The 22,160-nt window shown below is 43.4% G+C and overlaps 1 protein-coding gene across 3 annotated transcripts in view; it reads left to right on the top strand.

The window, feature by feature from the left end:
- slc27a6 (solute carrier family 27 member 6) overlaps positions 1-22,160 on the top strand; it is a 143,157-nt gene that overhangs the window by 33,630 nt on the left and 87,367 nt on the right. For all 3 annotated transcript variants that reach the window (XM_050052688.1, XM_050052687.1, XM_050052689.1), the window contains exon 3: positions 1,266-1,424. In XM_050052688.1, the coding sequence (XP_049908645.1) occupies positions 1,266-1,424 (159 nt within the window). The remainder of the gene's footprint in view (positions 1-1,265; positions 1,425-22,160) is intronic.

The following is a 22,160-nucleotide window of genomic DNA, read 5'->3' as shown; positions in this document are numbered from 1 at the left end:
TCATCAGATAAAGAGTCTCTGAGTTGTTTGGGGCCAAGAACAATAACTTCAGTTTTGTCTGAATTTAACATCAGGAAATTGGTGCTCATCCAAGTTTTTATGTCTTTAAGGCAGTTATGGAGTTTAGTTAGTGTATAAAATATGAAAAAAATAACAGCAAGAGCTGCGCTGCACAAAGGCATGCAGACTAAGAGTAGGTCTGGTGAACTGTCCAGGATTGTTTTGTGTTTTGCCTAATGCATGCTGGGATAGACTGAACAGACAAGCACATTGAGTAAATTTGTTTGACCCTAGGTCTACCATATTTGTGAGGCTGGCTTATAATTAACTTTAAAAGTACATCAGTGATTCACCTAGATGGAAACATTTTGCCATTTGCTGTTTTGACAGAGTATTAGGGACATTTCTGAGAGATTTTAAGAATTAAGTTGAAATATGGTATAGTATTAAGTTCATTCATTGAGATAAATACATGTTGCCATTCCTTTCCCTATTATTGGAGAAAAACATTTTTTGTGCTGTGCACAACTTAAATGGTCTTTGTTGCTCACAGTTAAACTGGGTGTGAGTATCCCAGCCCTTAGCAAACGAAGCGCATTAGTTACATTATGGGTCAGTTTTTAGGGGTTAAAATTTGGGTTGAACATTTGCATCATGGTTTTGGTCAATGTCTAACTTTAATTTGGAAACTGGTTCTATCCAGTGTGTGTCACACTGTCTTAAGGTTTCATCCATATCTTCGGAAATGGATGGAATGTATATTTTTATAAGGCATCAGGTTTTGCAGAAAGATACCAAAAGCCTTTTTTTTTCTCCTCATGCTTTCTTCACCATCTCCATCACCTGCACATTACTGTGACATGAAGAGTGGCTTTTAAATAGAGTGAGGGAGGCAACATAGAGACAAAGTCAGAGAGCATGTGGTGGTTCAGCGTCATGGATCATTGGCCTCTTGATCAAATTGAAAAGATGACGACTGAAAGAAATGTCAACAGTGTACCTGATTACATTTCACTCTACTTTTCTCTCCTTAACATTGTTAAAGTCAAAAACCTTTCATGACTCCTTCACAGGAGCAGCCACAAAAATTAGTAGAATTAAAACTGAATGCAGCATTGCATGACATTTTGTTGCATTGTCATAGAGGTAGCACATGACTATGTACCCCTTCCCCATGCTGACATTGTATGTAACAGTTGAAATGAACAGTAAGTATGAATGTTTATTGTGCAGTATCATGTAAGCTATGTCTTTTATTTTCACAGGGCTCCCTAAGGCTGCAGTGATCACCCACCTCCAGAGCTTGAAGGCAGCAGCAGGGTTTTGGGCGTTTGGAGCAACTGAAGATGATGTAATGTACATCCCTCTGCCACTTTACCACAGTGCAGCTTCATTGATCGGTATAGGAGGAACCATAGAGCTGGGTAGGCCTCAGAATGTGTCTGCATGAGTGATTATTTTGTATTTTGTATCTGTATGTTGTTGGGCTGCCCCTTAAAAGTTGGAGAATCAAATTGTCAGTCAGAGGCCCCTCAGTTGACTGAGATTGCTTCAAAGCGAGCTGTCGACATCAGTTTTTTTTTTGTGCTCTGCACTGTACTTCTGGGGATGTTTTGGTCCCCAGATTTCGCTGCAGAGTAGACTCTTGACATTTACAATACTCTTTGGAACAGACAGCTGTAGACATTATAGAGCTGCCTAGAGGAGGAGAGACTCTGCACCGTAAGGCTCTGAGCTAACAGTTATCTTCTCCCTTCTGCTTAGAGGTGGTGAATTCACAGTTCACAGCAACTCAATACGACACAGTCTCTGACTTTCGTTTGATATGTAGAGTCAGCAAAAAATGTTGCACATTGCTGATCCGTTGTTAGCGCTGTTAGTTTGTTGACTGTATTAGGTGAATGTTATACTAAACGTTTTGCTGAGCCCGTTCAAACTTTAAAACTTTATATGAAACAAAAAAGTCTGATTCGACCGACATAATTCTTAGTTGGGTACAGCCCTAATATGTCACATTTCTTTTATCTTGTCAGATTAAATCTAAACATCTGGCAAACAACTATGTAGATCAGGTGTTTTTTTCATAGTTAGACACTGTGGGCCCTTTCTCAGACAAAATCCAGACAACTTGAGCCCTGTCTTTTTTCACTTATATTTGTTGTATTTATATTTGGGCAAATTGTCGCCATTAAAAGTCTGCAGACTTACCTATCAGCTGTTCCTGTTTGCAGTGTAGTCATGATGTACAGGCAACTTTGATACTGAAAGAAACCTGATGATTCTAAGCTCTGGAGTATAGGGAGCAGTTTCGCTATGATCCTAAATTGATTTATTGATTTATTTGGAGTATAAGTCGCATTGATTGAAAAAAAGTGTTTCATGTCTGTGTGTTCAGATTTGACTGAGATTCTGAGTAAGATTTTTGATTCAAATTCTACTCATGCAGTGTTTGCTTCAAGTGTTTCCTTTTGCACCTCCTCTTTAACTCTCCTACGTGCCCCCGAGGGAGGAACACCTCACAATTTGGAAATCTTGCAATGCATCATCACAATGTATGCCACGTTCATTTTGAGAATTTACATTCTCAATTTTTATGTAACTTTTCAGTCAATAGCAGAGTACATGATGTGTTGGTTGAGGTTTTCACCCTAACATCTGTCACAACAGTCAATCCAGATTCGGCGTCTGGTCTATTTTTCTGAGCAAATCTGGCAAGATAACACACTGAAATGTATTGTGAACAATATAAAATGTATATTAGATATGATATAAATGACCTGTCTGTGACAAGTGATAGAGTATGCACCCCATGCTTCCACATATTTGTCAGTTGTGTCTAAACAGAGTGCGAGAGAGATGAGCAGAGCCACACACACACACACACACACACACACACACACAGGCAGAAGGAGCTCTACATGTGATTTAAACAGAGCAGAGTGCAGAAGCTGACTGCCGCAGAGAAATGTACTTCTGGAGTGAACAGCCAGGCAACAGCTGGACTGCTGCGCGACAGTTAACAAATCCGGATGCTTCTGCAGTGTGAACCCGCTGTGAGTCTTTAATTAACAAGACAATTAATTTGTAGAAAATGAGCTGAATTTAGACGGATATGATGAGGTAACTTAAACACAGCCCTGATGAACTTGTTTTGGGCAGTCTGGAGTTTATAGTCAAAATGACATTGAGCTAATCCTCAGCTAACATCGTTAAAGCTGATCTATCCAACAACTTTCTTGCCAAGACTTTGGTCTTTTGGCAGATTTTAGTGAGGCCTTTCATTGCCACGGCCCCTCTGGGCTATCAAATAGAGGTGGGTCTCTCCTACCTTTACTGTCATCTCTGGGGTCTTTCCTAATTTTATTCTGGATCCAAAAAAGATGGTCTGGTGTATGGATCCTGGAATAAACAGACATCCAAGTCCCAATAGTTTGAAGCTCTTCACTCAAATACTTCCACAACTGCTGAATGTTTATGAGACACCGCAATAGCTGAATAGTCCACATACAGAAACAAGACAGATGACTGTCATCATATCATTGACGTATTATAAGAAAAAAGTGGCCCTGTTACACTCTGCTGAGGGAACTTACAGTTTTAGCTTTGGAAAATGTCCCATCCACTAACTGTGTCCTTCCTGAGAGGTAAGAATTGACCCATTGAATGGCCATATTCCTAAACCCCGTGGCCTTTAGCTCAAACAGCAGGATAGTATCATCTACAGTATCAATGGCCTATTGAAAGTCTAACATTACCATTCCACAAAATTTGCCTGTGTCAGCCTCCCTCTTGATGTGGTTTAAAAGGCAGGTTTCAGTGGAATGGGGTTTTGTAATGAATGATCTTTACTGTCACAGTATGCACAGCTCCAATAAAATTAGTCTGGCAACTCTCTGGTGAATCAAAACTAAACAAAAACAAGACAACCAGAAAACTTTTGGGTGATTAGATAAGACAAGATAAGATACACCTTTATTGATCCCACAATTGAGAAGTTCCAGTGTTACAGCAGTCAAGGGGAAAGAGTCAGATTAAAGATTTCAAAATTCAAAGACTTAAAAGACTAGGCATGCACAAAAAGTACAAAAAAATACAAGAAACAGCAATAACTAATAATGATAATGATAATAATGAGCAGTGGATAAAAAGTGAGCAATGGATTAAAGTGAGCTTATTTAGTGCAAAGTGAATATTGTATGTGCAAATAAACAACAACAAGGGGGACAGTTCTGCTTATTATGGTGTCCCTAAAGTGTCCATGGTGCAGTTTATTGTGAGCAGTGCTGGTTACGTAGCCTGACAGCAGCAGGCAGGAAGGACCTGTGATAGCGTTCCTTCACACACATTGGGTGAATCAGTCTATCACTGAAGGAGCTCTCCAGAGCTTTTATGTCCTCCTGCCGGGGGTGGGAGTCATTAGTCCTCAGAGATGACAGCTTGACAGCCAAGCTGTCATCCTCCTTTCTCCCACCACCTGCACAGAGTCCAGAGAGCATCCCAGGACAGAGCTGGCCTTCTTGATCATCTTGTCCAGTCTCTTCCTATCTGCAACCGAGACGCTGCTGCCCCAGCGGACCACTCCGTAGAAGATGGCTGATGCCATCACATGGTCAAAGAAGGTCGTCAGGAGTGCCCCCTGCACTCCAAAAGACCTGAGCCGTCTCAGCAGGTAGCGTCTGATTTGGCCTTTCCTGTATAGTACTGTTATGTGATCAGTCAGGTTTATTGTTCAGATGAACACCCAGGTACTTATAAGATGTCACTATCTCAATGTCCTTTCCCTGGATGTTCACCGGTGTTTGTCCCTCAGAAGTGCAGGCTGTATGGTGTTGAAAGCGCTGGAGAAGTCAAAGAACATGATTCTCACAGAGCTTCCGGGCTTCTCCAGGTGAAAAAGAGCTCTATGCAGGAGGAAGATGACGGCATCGTCCACCCCAATGCCAGGCTGGTAGGCAAACTGCAGCGGGTCCATTGAAGGGCCTACTGCAGGGCGGAAACGAGACAGGACCAGCCACTCCAGAGTCTTCATGAGGTGCGATGTTAATGCCAATGGTCTGAAGCTGCTGAAGTCCTTGGGGTACGGAGTCTTGGGCACAAGTGCCACGCAGGATGTCTTCCACAGCTGTGGTACTCTCCCCAGCCTCAGGCTCAGGTTGAAAATGGTTTCAACTATCCCGCACAGTTGGTCTGCGCAGGATTTCAGGAGCCTGGAGCTGATGCTGTCTGGACCCGCAGCCTTCCTCGTCTTTATTCCCCTCAGCTGATCTCTCACCTGACAGGTAGTGAAGGACAAGTTGGAGCAGGGGGGCTGTAGTAAACGTAGGTCACACAGCACAGCAGTCACACAGTGAGATGGTCTTCATAAATTTCTGACTCCTTCAGAATTTTATCCCAGGCTGCCTTTGACCGCAAAACCGTGACAATGGCCATCCTTGAGCCTCTCTCGCTGTGCAACCCTAGAACCACCATTTTAGAGCCAAGACCAAAGATGTTGCCACATTTCTTTCACATTGGTCATCTTTCATCTGGGACAGCCCAAAATTGCATAGTGTATACTGGGATTAAAGCCTAAAGAGGGCTTGCTTATTGGAAAAGTAATATCCAGCCACACAGCCTCAATGAGCTCATTGTTTAGGTCTGTTCGAACTTTACATTTAACCTGATATAAACACAGACACCTCCACCTTTGTGGTTTCTATCTTTCCTTATAAATGCTCAATTTCTATTTCAGAGTCAGTCATGTCAGTCATTTCATGCCACCTAAAGTGCAACACACACCGGCGCCATACGTCGCGCATCAAAACGCCCGCCTCCATTATATTCTATGAACCAACCCACACTGGCGCCGGCCGACGCGCCGTGCCGCTCTGCTTCAGCCCACTGCTCTATTTCCAGCGCGGCCAGCGCTGCGAGAAAAGCCTTTTATGTACGTCTCGGCCGCCATAGTATCAACTCCGGTTGTTTGAAATTTTTAGTAAGACGACTTTGATAAGAAACTCACACGTGAAATCCAAGTTGTTGCCTCAAAGTTTTTCCTCTTCTTCCGTTACTAGCAGTTGGCAACCGTTGGCAACTAGTGTAGGTACAGCCACCTAGCGGGCTGGGGTGGGAAATACACGTCGACGGTGCCGCTGCGCGCCGCTTGCGGCGCTGTGTGTTGCATGTTACTCTTGCAGGAGGCTCCGTGTGTTCAGGCGCAGCAAGTATAATCCTCTTGAATAGAACAGGGAGTCCGATTATTGGAGTTCTTCTGAACTTCCGTGTTGATGAACCCGTTCTGAGATGAGTTTTAATTCATGTCAACATCAGTGCACCAACACTGGACTGTTACTCCTCTCCTCAGCCTCAGAGCCAGAATTTCCACAGAGTCAGTCCCACCTGTCACACAGTCAAGCAGCTGGCACCAGTGTGGAAATGAGCCCCCCTGAACTGATTCCATTTTGATGGTCAAAGGTCAAGGTCAATGTGACCTTGTCTGTCTCATGTTTGTGAATGCTATATCTCAAGAACACCACAAGGGAATTTCCTCACATTTGGCACAAATGTTCACTTGAACACAACAATGAACTTATTTGATTTTGGTGGTAAAAGGTCAAGGTCACTGTGACCTTGTCTGTCTCATTCTAAAACGATATCTCAAGAACACCTTGAGGGAATTTCTTTAAATTTGACACAAACATCCACTTGGACTGAAGAATAAACAGATTAGAATTTTGTGGTTAAAGGTCAAAGATCAGGGTCAGTGTGACCTCTTTGGCCACAACTCAAGAATTCATATGCTAATTATGATGAAACTTCACACAAATGTCTCATAGCATAAAATAATGAAGTGATGATATTTTATTTCCAAAGGTCAATGGTCAGCTTCACTGTGATATCATAATGCTTTGCATAAAACAATTTTCTGGCCATTATTCAATGTCATAACTCAGGAACAGAAGGGGAAATATTTGGTCAGATACTGAATTAGTGACTCTAATCTTGGGTGTCCACCTTGAAACTGTGCTGATTGTGTAGATCTTCTGTGCTGTTGAAGGGAAGATGTGTATGAAGAATCCATGTTTTCACAGAGAGAGAAACTTGAATGGTGCGCAGAGGCATAAAACTGTGGGGCAATATTCATAATTACAGTCTTTTTTTAAAAGCACACACTGAAAGAAAGGATGTCATTTCACTGAAAATTGTATTTTTTATGATTTAGTTGGTTGATTGATTGACGGAAAGATGACTGAGATGTTAAAATATACAAGAACATCTGTACTGAGACACATCGTCAAGAACAAAGGTTATTATCAAGAACATATGCCCAGAATACAAGGTGATTGACTTTGCAAGATCACTCTCATTCATAAATGTCCCAATGAGGGGAATGAGATTATGAGAGTTGATCTGTGAGTTAGAGCCTACATTCCACTTGCCAGAACTGTAAAAATCTCTGGGCTCTAAGATCATGTAGCCTGGCTTGCAGCTTTATGTATCTGGTAATGTAATTGGCCTTTACAGAAGCCAGCAAAGGAACATGAGATGTATTTCTACTCTGTAGTAGTAAACACAACACAACACAACACAACACATGACCTGCTGATAACTAATGTAGTGCAGTGGTGGATAGAGTATCCAAAATCTATACTCAAGTAAAAGTTCAGTTACGCCCATGAAAAATGACTCTTGTTAACTTGAAAATCACCCTTTCAGCTTCCGGTTTGGCGATGAATGGGTAGGATGCGTGTTAGAGGAGCTCCCGTCTTACTGCTTACCTGTTGAACATCGTACTTAAAATTCAAATCACGTTTTATCTGGTTGACAAAGTTGTGAGAAGTTATCCGACCATAGGATGAGTAACTTGAAACCAAAACCACCGACTTCTCAAGCTCCGACAACACGAACTGCTGCGAACATTGCTAGCAAGATAGCTAACTTAGCTGCTTTCACTAGCACCAGTGGTGAACCTGGAGTGGAGCTAGCACAATCACAATGGAGCAACTGATGGTGGAACTCGCCAAACAACGTGTAAGTCTCAGAGAAGACATGTCCACTTTGATCAAATCATCAATCCAGCCGATCCAGTCCTCCGTGGACTCGCTTCGTGAGCAAAAACATGACTTCCAGAGCTGCCTAGGTCATACCAAAACAGTGGTTGGTGGAAACTTTGAAAAACAGAGGCCACCATAAAATCGCTGCAGGCGCAGAACAGCTCTCTTCTGGACTTTTTGGATGACCTGGTGAACAGATCCCGCAAGGCCAACCTGCGGATCGTTAACATTCCAGAAGGCAACGAGAGTGGCCGGGACCCGGTAGAGTTTATATCCGAGCTGCTGAAGGAGAGCATGGGTGCTGAGATTTTCCAGAAGCCCCCGAGGCTGGAGAGGGCACACCGCACACCTGGATACAGACATGGTGGATTGGCAAGACCTCGGGCTTTCGTGGTGTGTTTTCATTACTTTCAGGAGAAGGAACGAGCCCTACACTAGGCAAGGATAAACAAACTAAAATACAAGAGGACCGTCCTGAGAGTCTACCCAGACCTGAGCACCGCGCTGGCCAAGAAAAGGACGTCGTTCAACAGTTTTAAACAAGCCTTGTACCAGAGAAAGATACCCTTTCGCCTGCTCTACCCCGCCCGACTTCAGGTTACACTGGATGAAGAAACACGCGTCTTTGAGGCACCTGAAGAGGCGAAACTGTGGTTTGATGCACATGCCGCACCGACTACTTTCTGAAGACTGTTTATTTACACATTCCGACTAAGCATCAGCTGCATTCAGTCCAGATGTAGCAGCATCAGGTAACCGGCCATCTACAAGAGGAGAGAAACCTGTGAGAAGCCTACTTTATGTTCAAAGGGACGAATTAGTGTACTAAATCTTAAGGTATGGACTAACGATGGACTTTCCTTTTAAAAAGTAAATGAACACTGTTCTTACTACATTTATATATTATAAGAAGGATCTGGTAACTTCATTTTTCTTTTCTTTACTCTATTACTCGGGAATTCAGAATAATGCTCATGACCTTGATGGATCCAGGTTTTATATATTCAGAATTTATTTATTTATTTCTAACTTATTTTATTTTTATTATATTTTTTTCTCCGACTTGCTTCTGAAAGAATTCGATGTTTATGATAATGTAAAATATAGCGTCCTCTTTGATAGTGAGGGGATGGGCCAAGGTTATAAATAGTGGGGGTTGTTGGCTGGCCTCAGTTTTGAGGGCTAAATCTAGGATAATTTTGATTTTTTGTTTTTATGTTTTGGTTTGTACGATGTTTATCATTTTAGTTTAGTTAATATATCTCACCTTCCTATTTTATTTAGGGTTATTATACACTCTGATAGTAAGCTGAACAACATAACCATATGTGATGATCAATTTAAGTATTTCTTACAACTATGTGACAATACTGTATGGGCTGCTTTAAACAATGCCTACAAACAAAGAATATGGAGCTCATAAAAGTGTTCTCATGGAACATTTTTGGTTGTAATCATCCCATCAAACGAAAAAAAATCCTAAACTACCTTAAACAAAATAGATCAGACATTGCTATGCTGCAGGAGACCAACTTGAATAAGGAAGAGTCTGAAAAGCTTAAGAGAGGATGGATTGGACAGGTATATTCAAGTGTATATAATAGCAGAAGTAGAGGTGTTAGCATTTTGATAAGAAAAAATTTAAATTTAGTAGTTGTGAGTAGTCATACCGATAAAGAGGGTAGATGGGTGGCTCTTAATGCACAAATGAATAATCAGAATGTCACCAATGTTATAAGAATTATAGGGAACAACAATGTTATATTAGGAGGAGACTTCAACCAGGTTAGAAACCCTCAATTGGACAAATCTGGGGATAGACAGGGTACATCTTGGACTCACACAGCTATAGATATAATTATGGATGAACTGAGTCTTGTTGACATTTGGCAGCTACTTCACCCCTTAGATAAAGATTTCACTTTTTTTTCCCACCCTCACCAATCTCACTCTAGAACTGATTATATACTTATTTTTAAGAATCTTTTTAATCAGATTCAGAATGCTTCAATTGGGAATATTGTTATCTCCGATCACGCACCAGTTGACATAATTATAAATAGCTTAGATAAAGAGGTGAAAACACTGTGGTGGCAATTTAACAATTCACTATTGCAAAATGATACATTGAATACCTTTATAAAGTCTGTTATACAAGAGTACTGGACATTTAATGGGGGTTCTATCTCTGACCCTGGCACTACTTGGGACGTGTTTAAGGCAGTAATAAGGGGCCGATTAATTCAATATTGCTCTTATTAAAAGAGAAAGGAGCGTGAAAAATTATCTAACTCAGAGCAACAACTGAAATATTTAAAACAGCAATATGTCATAAAACCGGATAAAACAACCTGGAACAATATGAACTCACCGAGATTCGAAATTAGTAGCATTTTTCAAAAGAAAGCAGAATTTGCCCTATTTTGCACCAAACAACGCTACTATGAGCAGGGTGAGAAAGCGGGAAAATTCCTTGCACATAGAATAAGACAGCTAACGACCCCAAAACATCATTCCATCAATACTTAATACACAAAATGAACTAATTACTGAGAGAAAGGAAATCAACAAAGTGTTTTGTGACTTTTATCAAAAACTATATACATCACAGGGGGAAGTAGCCACAAATGAATATGAACAGTTCTTTTCAGCCATACAGATGCCCTGTATCTCTTCATCAAATAGAGACTTACTGGAAAAAGAGATTACATTAAAGGAGGTCCAGAACGCAATACAAAGCCTTAGATCAGGCCGGGCCCCTGGAGAGGACAGTTACCCCTCAGACTTTTATAAAAAAATTCTGTGACATACTTGCACCTAGACTATTGACTGTATTTCAGTCTGCCCTAGGAAAAGGTTTACTCTCTGCAAGTATGAGGAAAAACCTGATTACCATAATCCATAAGAAAGGGAAAGATCCCCAACAATGCGGTAGCTATTGACCTATATCATTAGGAAATGTAGATGGTAAAATACTTGCTAAGATACTAGCGAACAGACTGGACAATATACGTAACACAGTTATACACCTGTGGTGGAACCTGAGTTAATACTGTGGTATAAGCTTATTTTGAAAGGCACTCATGTCTAGGACAGAAAGTAGTGCTATGTTTATGTTGGATGTTGTCGGGAACTTGACTACGCAGTTGTCCGGTAATAAAGTTGGATTTAAGCTCTACAAACTTGCTACAGGAATCATTCACACACAACACTACATGGTGTCAGAAGTGCTGCGGCAGTAAAGAGCAAGCCAGAGACGGCTGAACGGGAGAATTTTAAAAAGATTGTTTACGTCTCTGAATGGCGGGATGGGCAACGCCGGTGGAGCTAACGGACAGCCTCCCCAGCTAGCAGCTAATCCTGCTAACGTACCTCCGAGCGCCAAATTCACCATTCAACCTCCCGAAGTGTTCAACTTTTCAAAACCCCAGGACTGGGAGTGGTGGATACGGAGGTTTGAAAGATTTCGACTTGCCAGTGACCTACATCTCAGCTCACAAGCTAATCAGGTGAACACATTAATCTGCTGCATGGGGGATGAAGCAGACGATATATTGCAGGGCAAAGCTTTATCAGATGGAGAGAGAGAACAGTACGACAAAGTGAAGGACACCTTTGAGTTACACTTCGTGCCCAGGAAAAATGTGATATACGAGAGGGCAAGATTCAACCAAAGAGTGCAGCAAGCTAGCGAAGCTGTAGACTCCTTCATTACTGCTTTGTATGCCCTAGCAGAAAACTGCAACTATGGAGCACTTCATGACGAGTTAATCAGAGATCACCTCGTAGTGGGACTGAGAAACACCAGCCTAGCTGAGAGAATGCAGCTAGACAAGGACTTGACGCTGGAAAAAGCAGTCAGTATGGCAAGGCAGTCAGAAGTGATAAAAAGACAGCAAACGGATCTTAGAGGAGAAACAAAAAACGACATTGATGCAGTAACTTTAAAGCAGAGGAAACATAAGATGCCCTTTTCTAAGACCCCAAATCAGCAGAAACACACATCAACAAAGTCAAAAACACCACAAGATCTCCAGTCATGTTACAGATGTGGAAAATCCCCTGGACATGGAAAATGGCAATGCCCTGCCAGAGATGAGACATGCCACACATGTAGGAAAAAAGGACATTACAGTAAGGTGTGCAGGTCTGCTAAAGAAGTGCATGTAGTAGAGACTACTCAGAACTGTAATGACACACCCTTATTCCTCTGCACTGTAGATGCAGGCACAGACCCGTGGTATATAGATTTGACTATCAGAAATCATAAGATCAGGTTTAAGATCGACACCGGAGCTGATGTGTCAGTTATGCCTGCTCAGACGTACTACACTATTACTGAGAAAAACACCCAGTTGGCTAAATCTGACAGGCGACTAATTGGCCCAGATGGTACACCACTTTCTGTCTTAGGCAAGTACACAGAGTCTCTATGCAGAGGTGAACGTGTGATTCAAGAGGATGTGTATGTAATAAAAGACTTACACATAGCTTTATTAAGCAGACCAGCTAGCGTTAAACTCAAACTTGTGTCTAGGACAGACAGCATTGACAAAACTGAGATGAAAGAGTCCTACCCAAAGTTATGTCAGGGTTTAGGAATACTGCAGCAGCCATACACGATTAAGTTAAAGCCAGATGCCATTCCTTTTTCCCTGGCAACACCACGACGTGTCCCTATCCCTTTACTTGGCAAAGTGAAAGAGGAGCTTGAACGTATGGAGTCCATTGGAGTCATCTCCAAGATTGAAGAGCCAACGGACTGGTGCTCTGGTATGGTTCCGGTGCCGTCAAAAAATGGCTCAGTGCGCATTTGTGTGGACCTCACTCACCTTAATGATGCAGTCCACAGAGAGAAATACATCCTGCCTTCAGTTGAGCAGATGCTAGGATCTCTCGCAGGAGCTCAGGTCTTTAGCAAACTGGATGCTAACAGAGGATTTTGGCAGATTCCTCTGTCCCCTGAGTCAGCATGTTATACAACTTTCATAACTTTCATAACGCGTTGGCCCCAGAACATTTTCAACAGAGAATGTCGATGATCCTCAATGGGCTGCATGGAGTAGTATGTCATATGGGGAAAAGATCAAGACCAGCATGACACCAGACTTCACACTGTGCTGCACAAGCTCCAGAATGCCGGTGTCACACTAAACATGGAGAAGTGTGAGCTAGGCAGGTGTGAAGTGTTGTTTCTTGGTCATATTCTGTCAGCGGATGGACTACAGCCAGACCCAGACAAGACAAAGGCGGTCAAGATGATGAAAGCGCCATCTAACACAGGAGAGGTTCGTAGCTTCCTCGGCATGGTTAATCACCTTGGGAAATTCATTCCTGGTCTAGCCGAGAAGGATAAGCCACTGAGGGACCTCCTCTCCATGAAGAATCAGTGGGCTTGGGGCTGTGCACAACAAAGAGCATTTGACCAGCTGAAAAATGATCTTACGTCACCTCCAGTGCTGACCCTCTATGACCCAAACAAAGAGCTGAAGATGTCAGCAGATGCGTCGTCATATGGACTAGGTGCAGTCCTCCTACAGAAGGAGGGTGAGCTGTGGAGACCGGTGGCATACGCATCACAGCTGTTGACAGAGACAGAACAGAGGTACGCACAGGTGGAGAAGGAGGCACTAGGATTGACATGGGGGTGTGAGCGGTTTAGAGATTTTCTTATCGGCAGTCATTTATCCCTAGAAACCGACCATAAGCCACTCGTTAGCCTGTTAGGCCTCCAGGCACTAACCGAGCTCCCTCCCAGAATCCAGCGGTTTCGACTCAGGCTAATGCGGTACAGCTACTCTATTTCACACACACCTGGCAAAGCGCTGCTCACAGCAGACACTCTCTCACGTGCACCTGTCAGTCCGAACACAAATCTAAAGGACACAGACAAAGATTTAATGGAGGACACAAACATATATGTCGATGAAATTATGACCGGCCTGCCTGCCAGTTCAACCTACATGGCACAACTGAAAGAACAACTGAAAGAGGACAGTGTTTGCTCTGATGTCATCTCATTTTGCCAGAGAAGTTGGCCCGGCCACAGTCAACTCACTGGTCCAGTGAAAGTATACTGGCTGGAAAGAGCTGTACTGACAGTGCATGATGACTTGTTGCTCAAAGGCTCCAGACTAGTCATTCCCACAGCGATGCGTAACTCTGTCCTAGATGCACTGCATGAGGGGCATCAGGGGATGACGAGATGCAGAAAGCGGGCCAGAGAAACTGTACGGTGGCCCGGCCTGAGCAGCCAACTGAACGAACTGGTGAGAAATTGCAAAACATGCATCAAAGAACGTGCTAATCTGGTGGAGCCACTACTGTCCAGCTTCCGGAGAGACCGTGGCAAAAAGTGGCTGCAGATTTATTCACCCTCAACGACAGCACCTACCTGTTAGTATTGGACTACTACTCAAGGTTTGTTGAAATTGCAAAGCTAACTCCCACACATTCAGAGGATGTGATCATACACCTCAAGTCCATCTTCTCGAGACACGGCATCCCAGAACTTTTTACAGTGACAATGGACCGCAGTTCTCAAGCCAACAGTTTGTGGACTTTGCAGCAGCTTATGAGTTTAGGCATGTTACAAGCAGCCCTAAGTTCGCTCAAAGCAATGGTGAGGCTGAACACCATGTCCAAACAGTGAAACGGCTACTAAAGAAAGCCCAAGATCCATACCTGGCTTTGTTAGCCTATAGAGCTACTTCGTTGTCTAATGGCTACAGTCCTGCCCAACTTCTTATGGGACGTAGACTTTGCACTCCCATGCCCCAACATCCCTTTCTGCTCACTCCAGATCTTCCTAATGGAGCTTTTGTTGCAGTTAAAGAAAGGGAAAGGAAGTTAAAGGATACTTCAGTGTTCAACAAGAGACACCGTGTGAGGGATTTAACCCAGCTCACACCAGGACAGCCAGTGTGGATTACAGATACCAAGTCTTCTGGCACAGTGGTTGCATCTCACTCCACGCCACGCTCATATCTAGTGGACAGCCCCACAGGCACCATCAGGCGGAACAGACACCATCTTGTTCCACTGCCAGAGACTGCACCTCAGGCTCAGACACCCAGCACACCAGCTCAGCCTGTTGAGTCCTCACAGGCTACCCCAGACCATCCAGAGTCTCCAGTACAGACTCCAGAGACAGTTACACCTGCCCCTATCAGGACTAGGTTTGGCAGAGTGGTGGTAAAACCTCATAGACTGAATTTATAAGTTATGTAAAAGTACAAGTGAGAAAGTTCTGTCCTTGTAATTAAGAAATGTTCAGTGTGAATATCTTCAGTGAAATAAGCAGCAACGCTTGATACTGAGTTCAGCAAGTTTTGATTCTGATTTAACTTTATGTTTCAGTCTGCAGGTTTTTCAAAGAAAGGGAGATGTGGTGGAACCTGAGTTAATACTGTGGTATAATCTTATTTTGAAAGGCACTCATATCTAGGACAGGAAGTAGTTCTATGTTTATGTCGGATGTTGTCGGGAACTTGACTACGCAGTTGTCCGGTAATAAAGTTGGATTTAAGCTCTACAAACTTGCTGTAGGAATCATTCACACACAACACGACACACCCAGATCAAGTAGGTTTTGTTAAAGGTCGATCATCAGCAGATAACCTTAGGAGACTGCTGCATATAATGTGGAAGAGTAGAGGCGCATCGGACCCTGTCGTGGCCTTCTCACTGGATGCTGAGAAGGCCTTCGACAGGGTCGAATGGGGCTATCTGTTCTACACGTTAAAAAAGTTTGGTTTTGGGACATCGTTTCTGTCTTGGATTATATTATTATATACGGACCCAATGGCATCAGTATTGTGTAATGGCAATATCTCTCCTTCTTTTCAACTGTATAGGGGCACGAAACAGGGTTGCCCTCTATCTCCCCTCATATTTGCAATCGCGTTGGAACCCCTAGCTATTGTGATATGAAAAAACACTGACATTAAAGGGGTCATAGCGTCAAGGACATAAATTATTTTTATACGCGGACGATATATTGTTGATTTCTAGCAACCCAAATATTACTATCCCAATAGTCTGCTTCCTGATTGACACTTTTTCACACATATCTGGTTATAGGATTAATTGGACCAAATCTGAGGTAATGCCCGTCTCCACAGTTTCTACTCACTTATCTAATAGCGACTGGCCCTTTAAAGAGATAGTGCATCCAAAAATGAAAATTCAGCCATTATCTACTCACCCATATGCCGACGGAGGCTCAGGTGAAGTTTTAGAGTCCTCACATCCCTTGCGGAGATCGGCGGGGGGAGTGGCTAGCACACCTAATGGCTGATGGCGCCCCAGACTAACGTCCAAGAACACAAAATTGAAACCACAAAATATCTCCAACATGCTCATCCGTAGTGATCCAAGTGTCCTGAAGCCCCGACATAAAAAGTTGTTTAGAAAAACGTCATTTGAACTCTGTTTTTAGCCTCACTGTAGCCTGTAGCTCTGACTGCTTCTCTGTGCTCCGCGCTCACTTGTGCGCGCTTGCGCGAGACCAGCGAAAGCATGAGCTTTGCTTACCCGTGTTTACATCACGTGACACGTGCACCGCAGGAGGAGACAACAGTTACCACAGTAGCTAAAAGATAATTTGTTACGGTCTTTTAGCAAAGGACAGCCCAACATGTCTGAAGACTTTGAAATTGAGGAGGAACAGCATTTCTTTGTTGAGCCGTATTTGTTTGAGCCCAAGTATACGGACGTGGAACTCAGACTACTGGACGAAGCAGCTGCTGCAGCTCATGAGCCTAACCCTCAGCCAGCCGCAGAATACCGGAGTCGAGCACTGGAAACCTGGGGGTGTAGTTGTTTCAAATGCAAAGCAATGCCAACGGATGAGGAAAGTCTTTGCTGCTCAGACTGGGAATTGGCGATGCCTGCACTTGAGAATCTGAACATCAGTACTGACGAGACTGCTGCTCTTCAGAGACCGTGCATCACCGATCACCCTGGGCGCGCACACGTGAGCGCGGACCACAGAGAAGCAGTCAGAGCTACAGGCTACAGTGAGGCTAAAAACAGAGTTCAAATGATGTTTTTCGAAACAACTTTTATGTTGGGGCTTCAGGACACTTGGATCACTACGGATGAGCATGTTAGAGATATTTTGTGGATTCAATTTTGTGTTCTTGGACGTTAGTCTGGGGCGCCGTCAGCCATTAGGTGTGCTAGCCCCCACCAATCTCTGCAAGGGATGTGAGGACTCTGAAACTTCACCAGGGCCTCCGTCGGCATATGGGTGAGAGTAGATAATGGCTGAATTTTCAATTTTGGGTGCACTATTCCTTTAAGTGGGTCTCCTCTGGCATGATATACCTGGGTATCAAACTACTAGCTGATATTAGGGAAATGATGCAGGCTAACCTACAACCTATCTTACAAAACATTAAATGTCTTTTATGCAACTGGAGTAAACTAAATATATCAATATTGGGCAGGGTTAATTTAATCAAAATGATCATTTTACCAAAAGTAAATTATATGTTATATGTTACCACTTTCCCTTCCAGCAAAACTCTTAAAAGACTACAATAAATATGTTGAATCATTCATATAGCAAAAGAAAAAAAAACCCATTTGTAATCGCGTTAAACTATATGCTGCCAAAGATGGTGGGGGACTGTCCCTTCCCAGGCTGGATTGGTACCATTACTCATTCTCACTAGCGCAACTGCCCAAATATAACTTACTCTCTCATAGAGTCCCAGCCTGGGTAGAAATTGAAAAAGAGTTAATCAACCCATTCCAAATTGAAACCTTTGTGACACAGGCAAGTTACTCAATAACAGCATGCAACCCAATATTAGAATTCTTAAGAGAAAGTTGGAAAATGTCACATAGTTATATTAAAAGCAACCCTTCACTTACTTATGATGCGTCAATATGGTTTAACTCCAAGGTTAGGATAGTCAAAGAGCCATTCTGCTGGTACCAGTGGGCTAAAGTTGGGGTACTGTGCCTAGGAGACCTATATGACAACGCTCATATAGTCGCCTTTGAACACCTCAAACGAAAATATAATCTGGCAAATACAGAATTCTGGAAATATCTTCAGCTCCATCACTGCTTAAATTTAAAATTTAAAAAAGGAACATAAAAAGTATTTCTTCCTAAAAAAAAAAAAATTACTTTTTTAGTCATGCATGTTACTTGTAATATGTTACTATCATTTCCTGCTATCAGGTTTGTTATAACAGAGGGTTTTAGTCTTGCTGCTTATATGCAATATTTTGCAATATTTGCAGTATGGCATTATAGTGGCAGCATATCCTTATACTAAACACAACTTCTCTAATGTTGAACAAAATATGGCAACAGAGAGTAATAATGAAAACACGTTATTAAGTTACTGTAGCACTTTCCTGCCATATATCTACCTGCACTATGTAGGCTTTGCGTAATAGAAAAAACTAGACTAAGGGAAGTCGTCTCGTCCTCGACAAATGTGAAAATAAAAATTGAATTATCTGACAACATTTTGGTGGTCTTAGTCACAGAATATATTTTGGAATCTTGGAGGTATTACAACGTAAATCAAGACAGTCTACATATGCAATTATCTCTTGAACTTCTAAGAGTCTTTTTTTTTCTTTTTTCTTTTTTTTTTTTTTTTTACACAAAATGGACTTTGATGGACTGTTTTAGTAATGTCACTGATATGAAGGCATGTGTCCTCATTACATAAGTGTCATATGATTTAAGTTCCATAATAGATACAGAGAAGCAATTCTCTGGGCAAACTGCAAACAATGTCCACTGACCACAATGTAACTGCCAAATAATGTGACCCCTTTGAGGCCCCGCTGTTTCACCTCAACAAGCGGCTTAATTAGAGGCTGCAGAGCAGGAAGTGGACACTAGAGACTATTATGGATAGTATTGTTGGTGTTAGGTCATTGTTGTTCTCTTTTCTTTGCTCAGAGACGGGTCCATTGATTTAGAATGAGCTTAAAGATAATGTTGCAGTTATAAAATAGTTTTGAAAAAGCAGCAAATTCTAATCAGCTATCCCAATGATGAGACCTTGGCTTCTGCATTTGTTTCAACTGCTACCAAAGTTGACAGTTGAACGTCCTCCATTTGGGTCAGATAGACCTCATCAGTCATTAACTATCGGCTACTTTTCCATCCTTTACTTTGGTAGCAGAAACAGTCTGGCGTTACTTCAACGTGTTTTGTGTGACACATTCAGAGGAGTTTTATCATCATTCAACTAAATAGCAAAAAATACTCTATACTAATTTCACATATAGCCTTGTGATACCTACGCGTAATGTAAGTCTCAGCCAACAGTGAATTCTTGCATAGTATTTTCAATGTTTCTACATTTTCTGTTATTAGATTACAGAGTGTCATTTACATCCCACACCACTTACTTTTTACTGTCTCGCAGTCGCAGACACTTTTGGTACTGCCTCTTCTCATATGATATGAAGCAACCTATTTAATTCATGGTTTTGATGATGTCACTCATAATGAACAGCCCCAACTCTTTCACATTAACGTGCTCAAGGCTGGATAGGAAAACCCAGAGTTGACTGAACTAGTTGATAACTAGCTTTGTTGTTATCCAGATGGCCAATGTGACAGTCTAGTCAAGCCAGATAATCAAAAGATATCCTGGGTAAGTTGAACTGACTTCATAGTAAAGGTCTCAGGTCTACATCTGCCAACTCCACCTCCTATAGGAAAGGAGAGGGGTAGCACAAATTTAGACCTGCACAGGTGAACATGTTGCCACTGACAGGCAAGGGAAGTGATGGCTGCTGTAGATCTGAAACAGAATAGATGGCACAGATTGAACATGAGTCCAGATCTGCAAGTCTGACACTCCTAGCACTGTGGTCCTGCAAATGGCTGAGATATGCTGGCTATCATAGAAAAGTTCTCACATGCTGTGTATATTTTAAGAATTAATGGTCCCTGTAATCATTCCCCCTCTCCATTGACTGTGAAGTAATTCATTTATAGAGCAGCTCCACTCAAGTATTCCTACCCAAATTATGACAAAACTTTACACAAATGTCTAATAGGATAAAATAATGATGTGATATTTATTATCCAAAAGGTCAAAGTTTTTTTTTGTTTTTTTTTTCCATGGCATCTGTCTGCATTGGTCTTCGAAGCTGACGAAGGGTGTAAGCTTCTTATGAAGATTGATGCACTGTTAATCTTGCAGTCAAGTATTTTATACCCATACTGTGTGTGGTTGTGACCGTCACCCACCCTCCCTGGAGACTAGCCTATCAGCCTTTATTGGATAAACTTTGTAATATGAGCCAGAGAGGGCCGTGATACACCAAAGTGTGTCAAGGGGAAAGTAAAGAACAAGCAGGGTGGATTGAGGGGCAGGTGCTTACGTCCTGAGTTATATAGCGACAGTGCATGCAGAGAAGAAGGAGGAAAAAAACAAACAAACAAACAAACAAAAAAACAGAGGAGAAACAGGCAGTGTAGCTGATGTATTGTGGCCTTGAGGTGGTTGTGCTCCATACAGATTATCAAAAATAAACATATACATGTCTACTATACTGTACTGAAAAACAAAAACAAAAGAGAAGTCTATACTGAACACCAAAAATGTGAGAGTCCTGGTGGAGGAGGAAAGCCCGATTGTGGAGAAGAGTTGCCAGCGCAGTGTGGTAGGTTCGAGAAGCAAGTGGGCCCCTTTTAAGTGATCCCATCGGTTCTTTGCGATGCGTCACGAAGCTGAAGTATCGAACATGCATGCGTGTATTTGAACCCTCCCAATGTGTTTATGAAAACCATCACCAGGGTCCAGGGCCAGCCCTGCGGGGGAAGGCGGGCGGTATGGAACCCCATCCCGCAGGAGTGCCCAGACCCCACGCCCAGGGAGCCGCAGAGACCGCAGGACACCACGCAGGCCCAAGGACCCGGGGCGGCAATGGCCAGCACCCCCAGAGAGCCAGAGACACACTGACGGGCGGGGCAGGAGGGCCCGCCCACCCACCGCCTGACGCAGGAACCCACAGAGCCCCCAGGGCGCCACCCGGCCCACCCGCCACAGGGCCACGGGACCCCCCCGACACCGGGAACCCAGCGACACCTGGCTCCAACCCTCAGCCCAGGAGGGCCGGGCCCCACGAGCCATGCCATGCGTATCTACAGTGTGTGTAAACCCACCACCCCCCCTCTTACTATGATTCTCCGATCCCTGACGGAGACACATTAACCCTACACCGTGAGTGTGAATGTGAGTGCCCATAAATGTGATGTGGTGCATTAAAATTGAGGGACATAGGAGACAGGTGGGGGCAAGGCTGATGGCTACAGCACACTGCTGTCCTGCAGCCCGTGCAGCCATAAGGCACCTGGAACCTGTTCCTTTCTGTCCCCCAAGATGTAGGTGTGTGTAGTGCTTTAAAATTGGAGGACAGATAAGGATGGGCCAGGGGGCAGCATGGAGGGCTACAGGACACCACTGTCCCATAGCCTGCCCCATCATGAAGCCCCCCAATCCATCAGTGGTCTGCACCTCGAAGAGTGAATGTATGTGGTGCGTTAAAACTGTGGAATGTGTGGTGGGTGAACTAAATGTGGTTTAGGAGGCCAGGCTAGTGTAGGCCCGGCCTGAAGGCTGGAGGGATGGATGAGAGGGGCTAGAAGGTGGTGCCAACTAGACCCAGTGCCGCGAGGCCCCCAGCGCTCATGGACAGCGGGCCAGGCGGGCCCCAAGGAAACCCAACAGGTCCCCACCCAACCCCACCCCCCAAGCAACTGCAGCGTCACCCCCAGCAGAAGGACGAGGCGCGCCACCAGGGTGCACGGACGATGAGCCCCACCCAGCCCCCCCAAACCCCGACGCGCAGGAGCACAGGCCAACCCGCAACCCCGCCAGTACCCCCCCAGACCGCCACAGACCCAAAGCCGGTTGGCCTGCTTTCTGTTGGACAGGTAAATCCCAAATACAGGCCGGTTAGCTTGTGCTAGTTTGCTAATTTATCAACTTTTCCATTACAACAACTGTAATTCCTACGTAGTTTGTTGTGGAGGCTAATTCCGACTATCAACCGATGCAAATAACTTTACGTTTAGCTAATATATGGCTTGATGTAGTGTGAGGATTGAGCTTTGAATCATTTTGTGTAACAC

The sequence above is a fragment of the Epinephelus moara genome, chromosome 9 (assembly GCF_006386435.1).
Source record: "Epinephelus moara isolate mb chromosome 9, YSFRI_EMoa_1.0, whole genome shotgun sequence".
In the NCBI taxonomy this organism is placed as follows: Eukaryota; Metazoa; Chordata; class Actinopteri; order Perciformes; family Serranidae; genus Epinephelus; species Epinephelus moara.
This window is presented reverse-complemented; position numbering and strand designations above follow the sequence as displayed.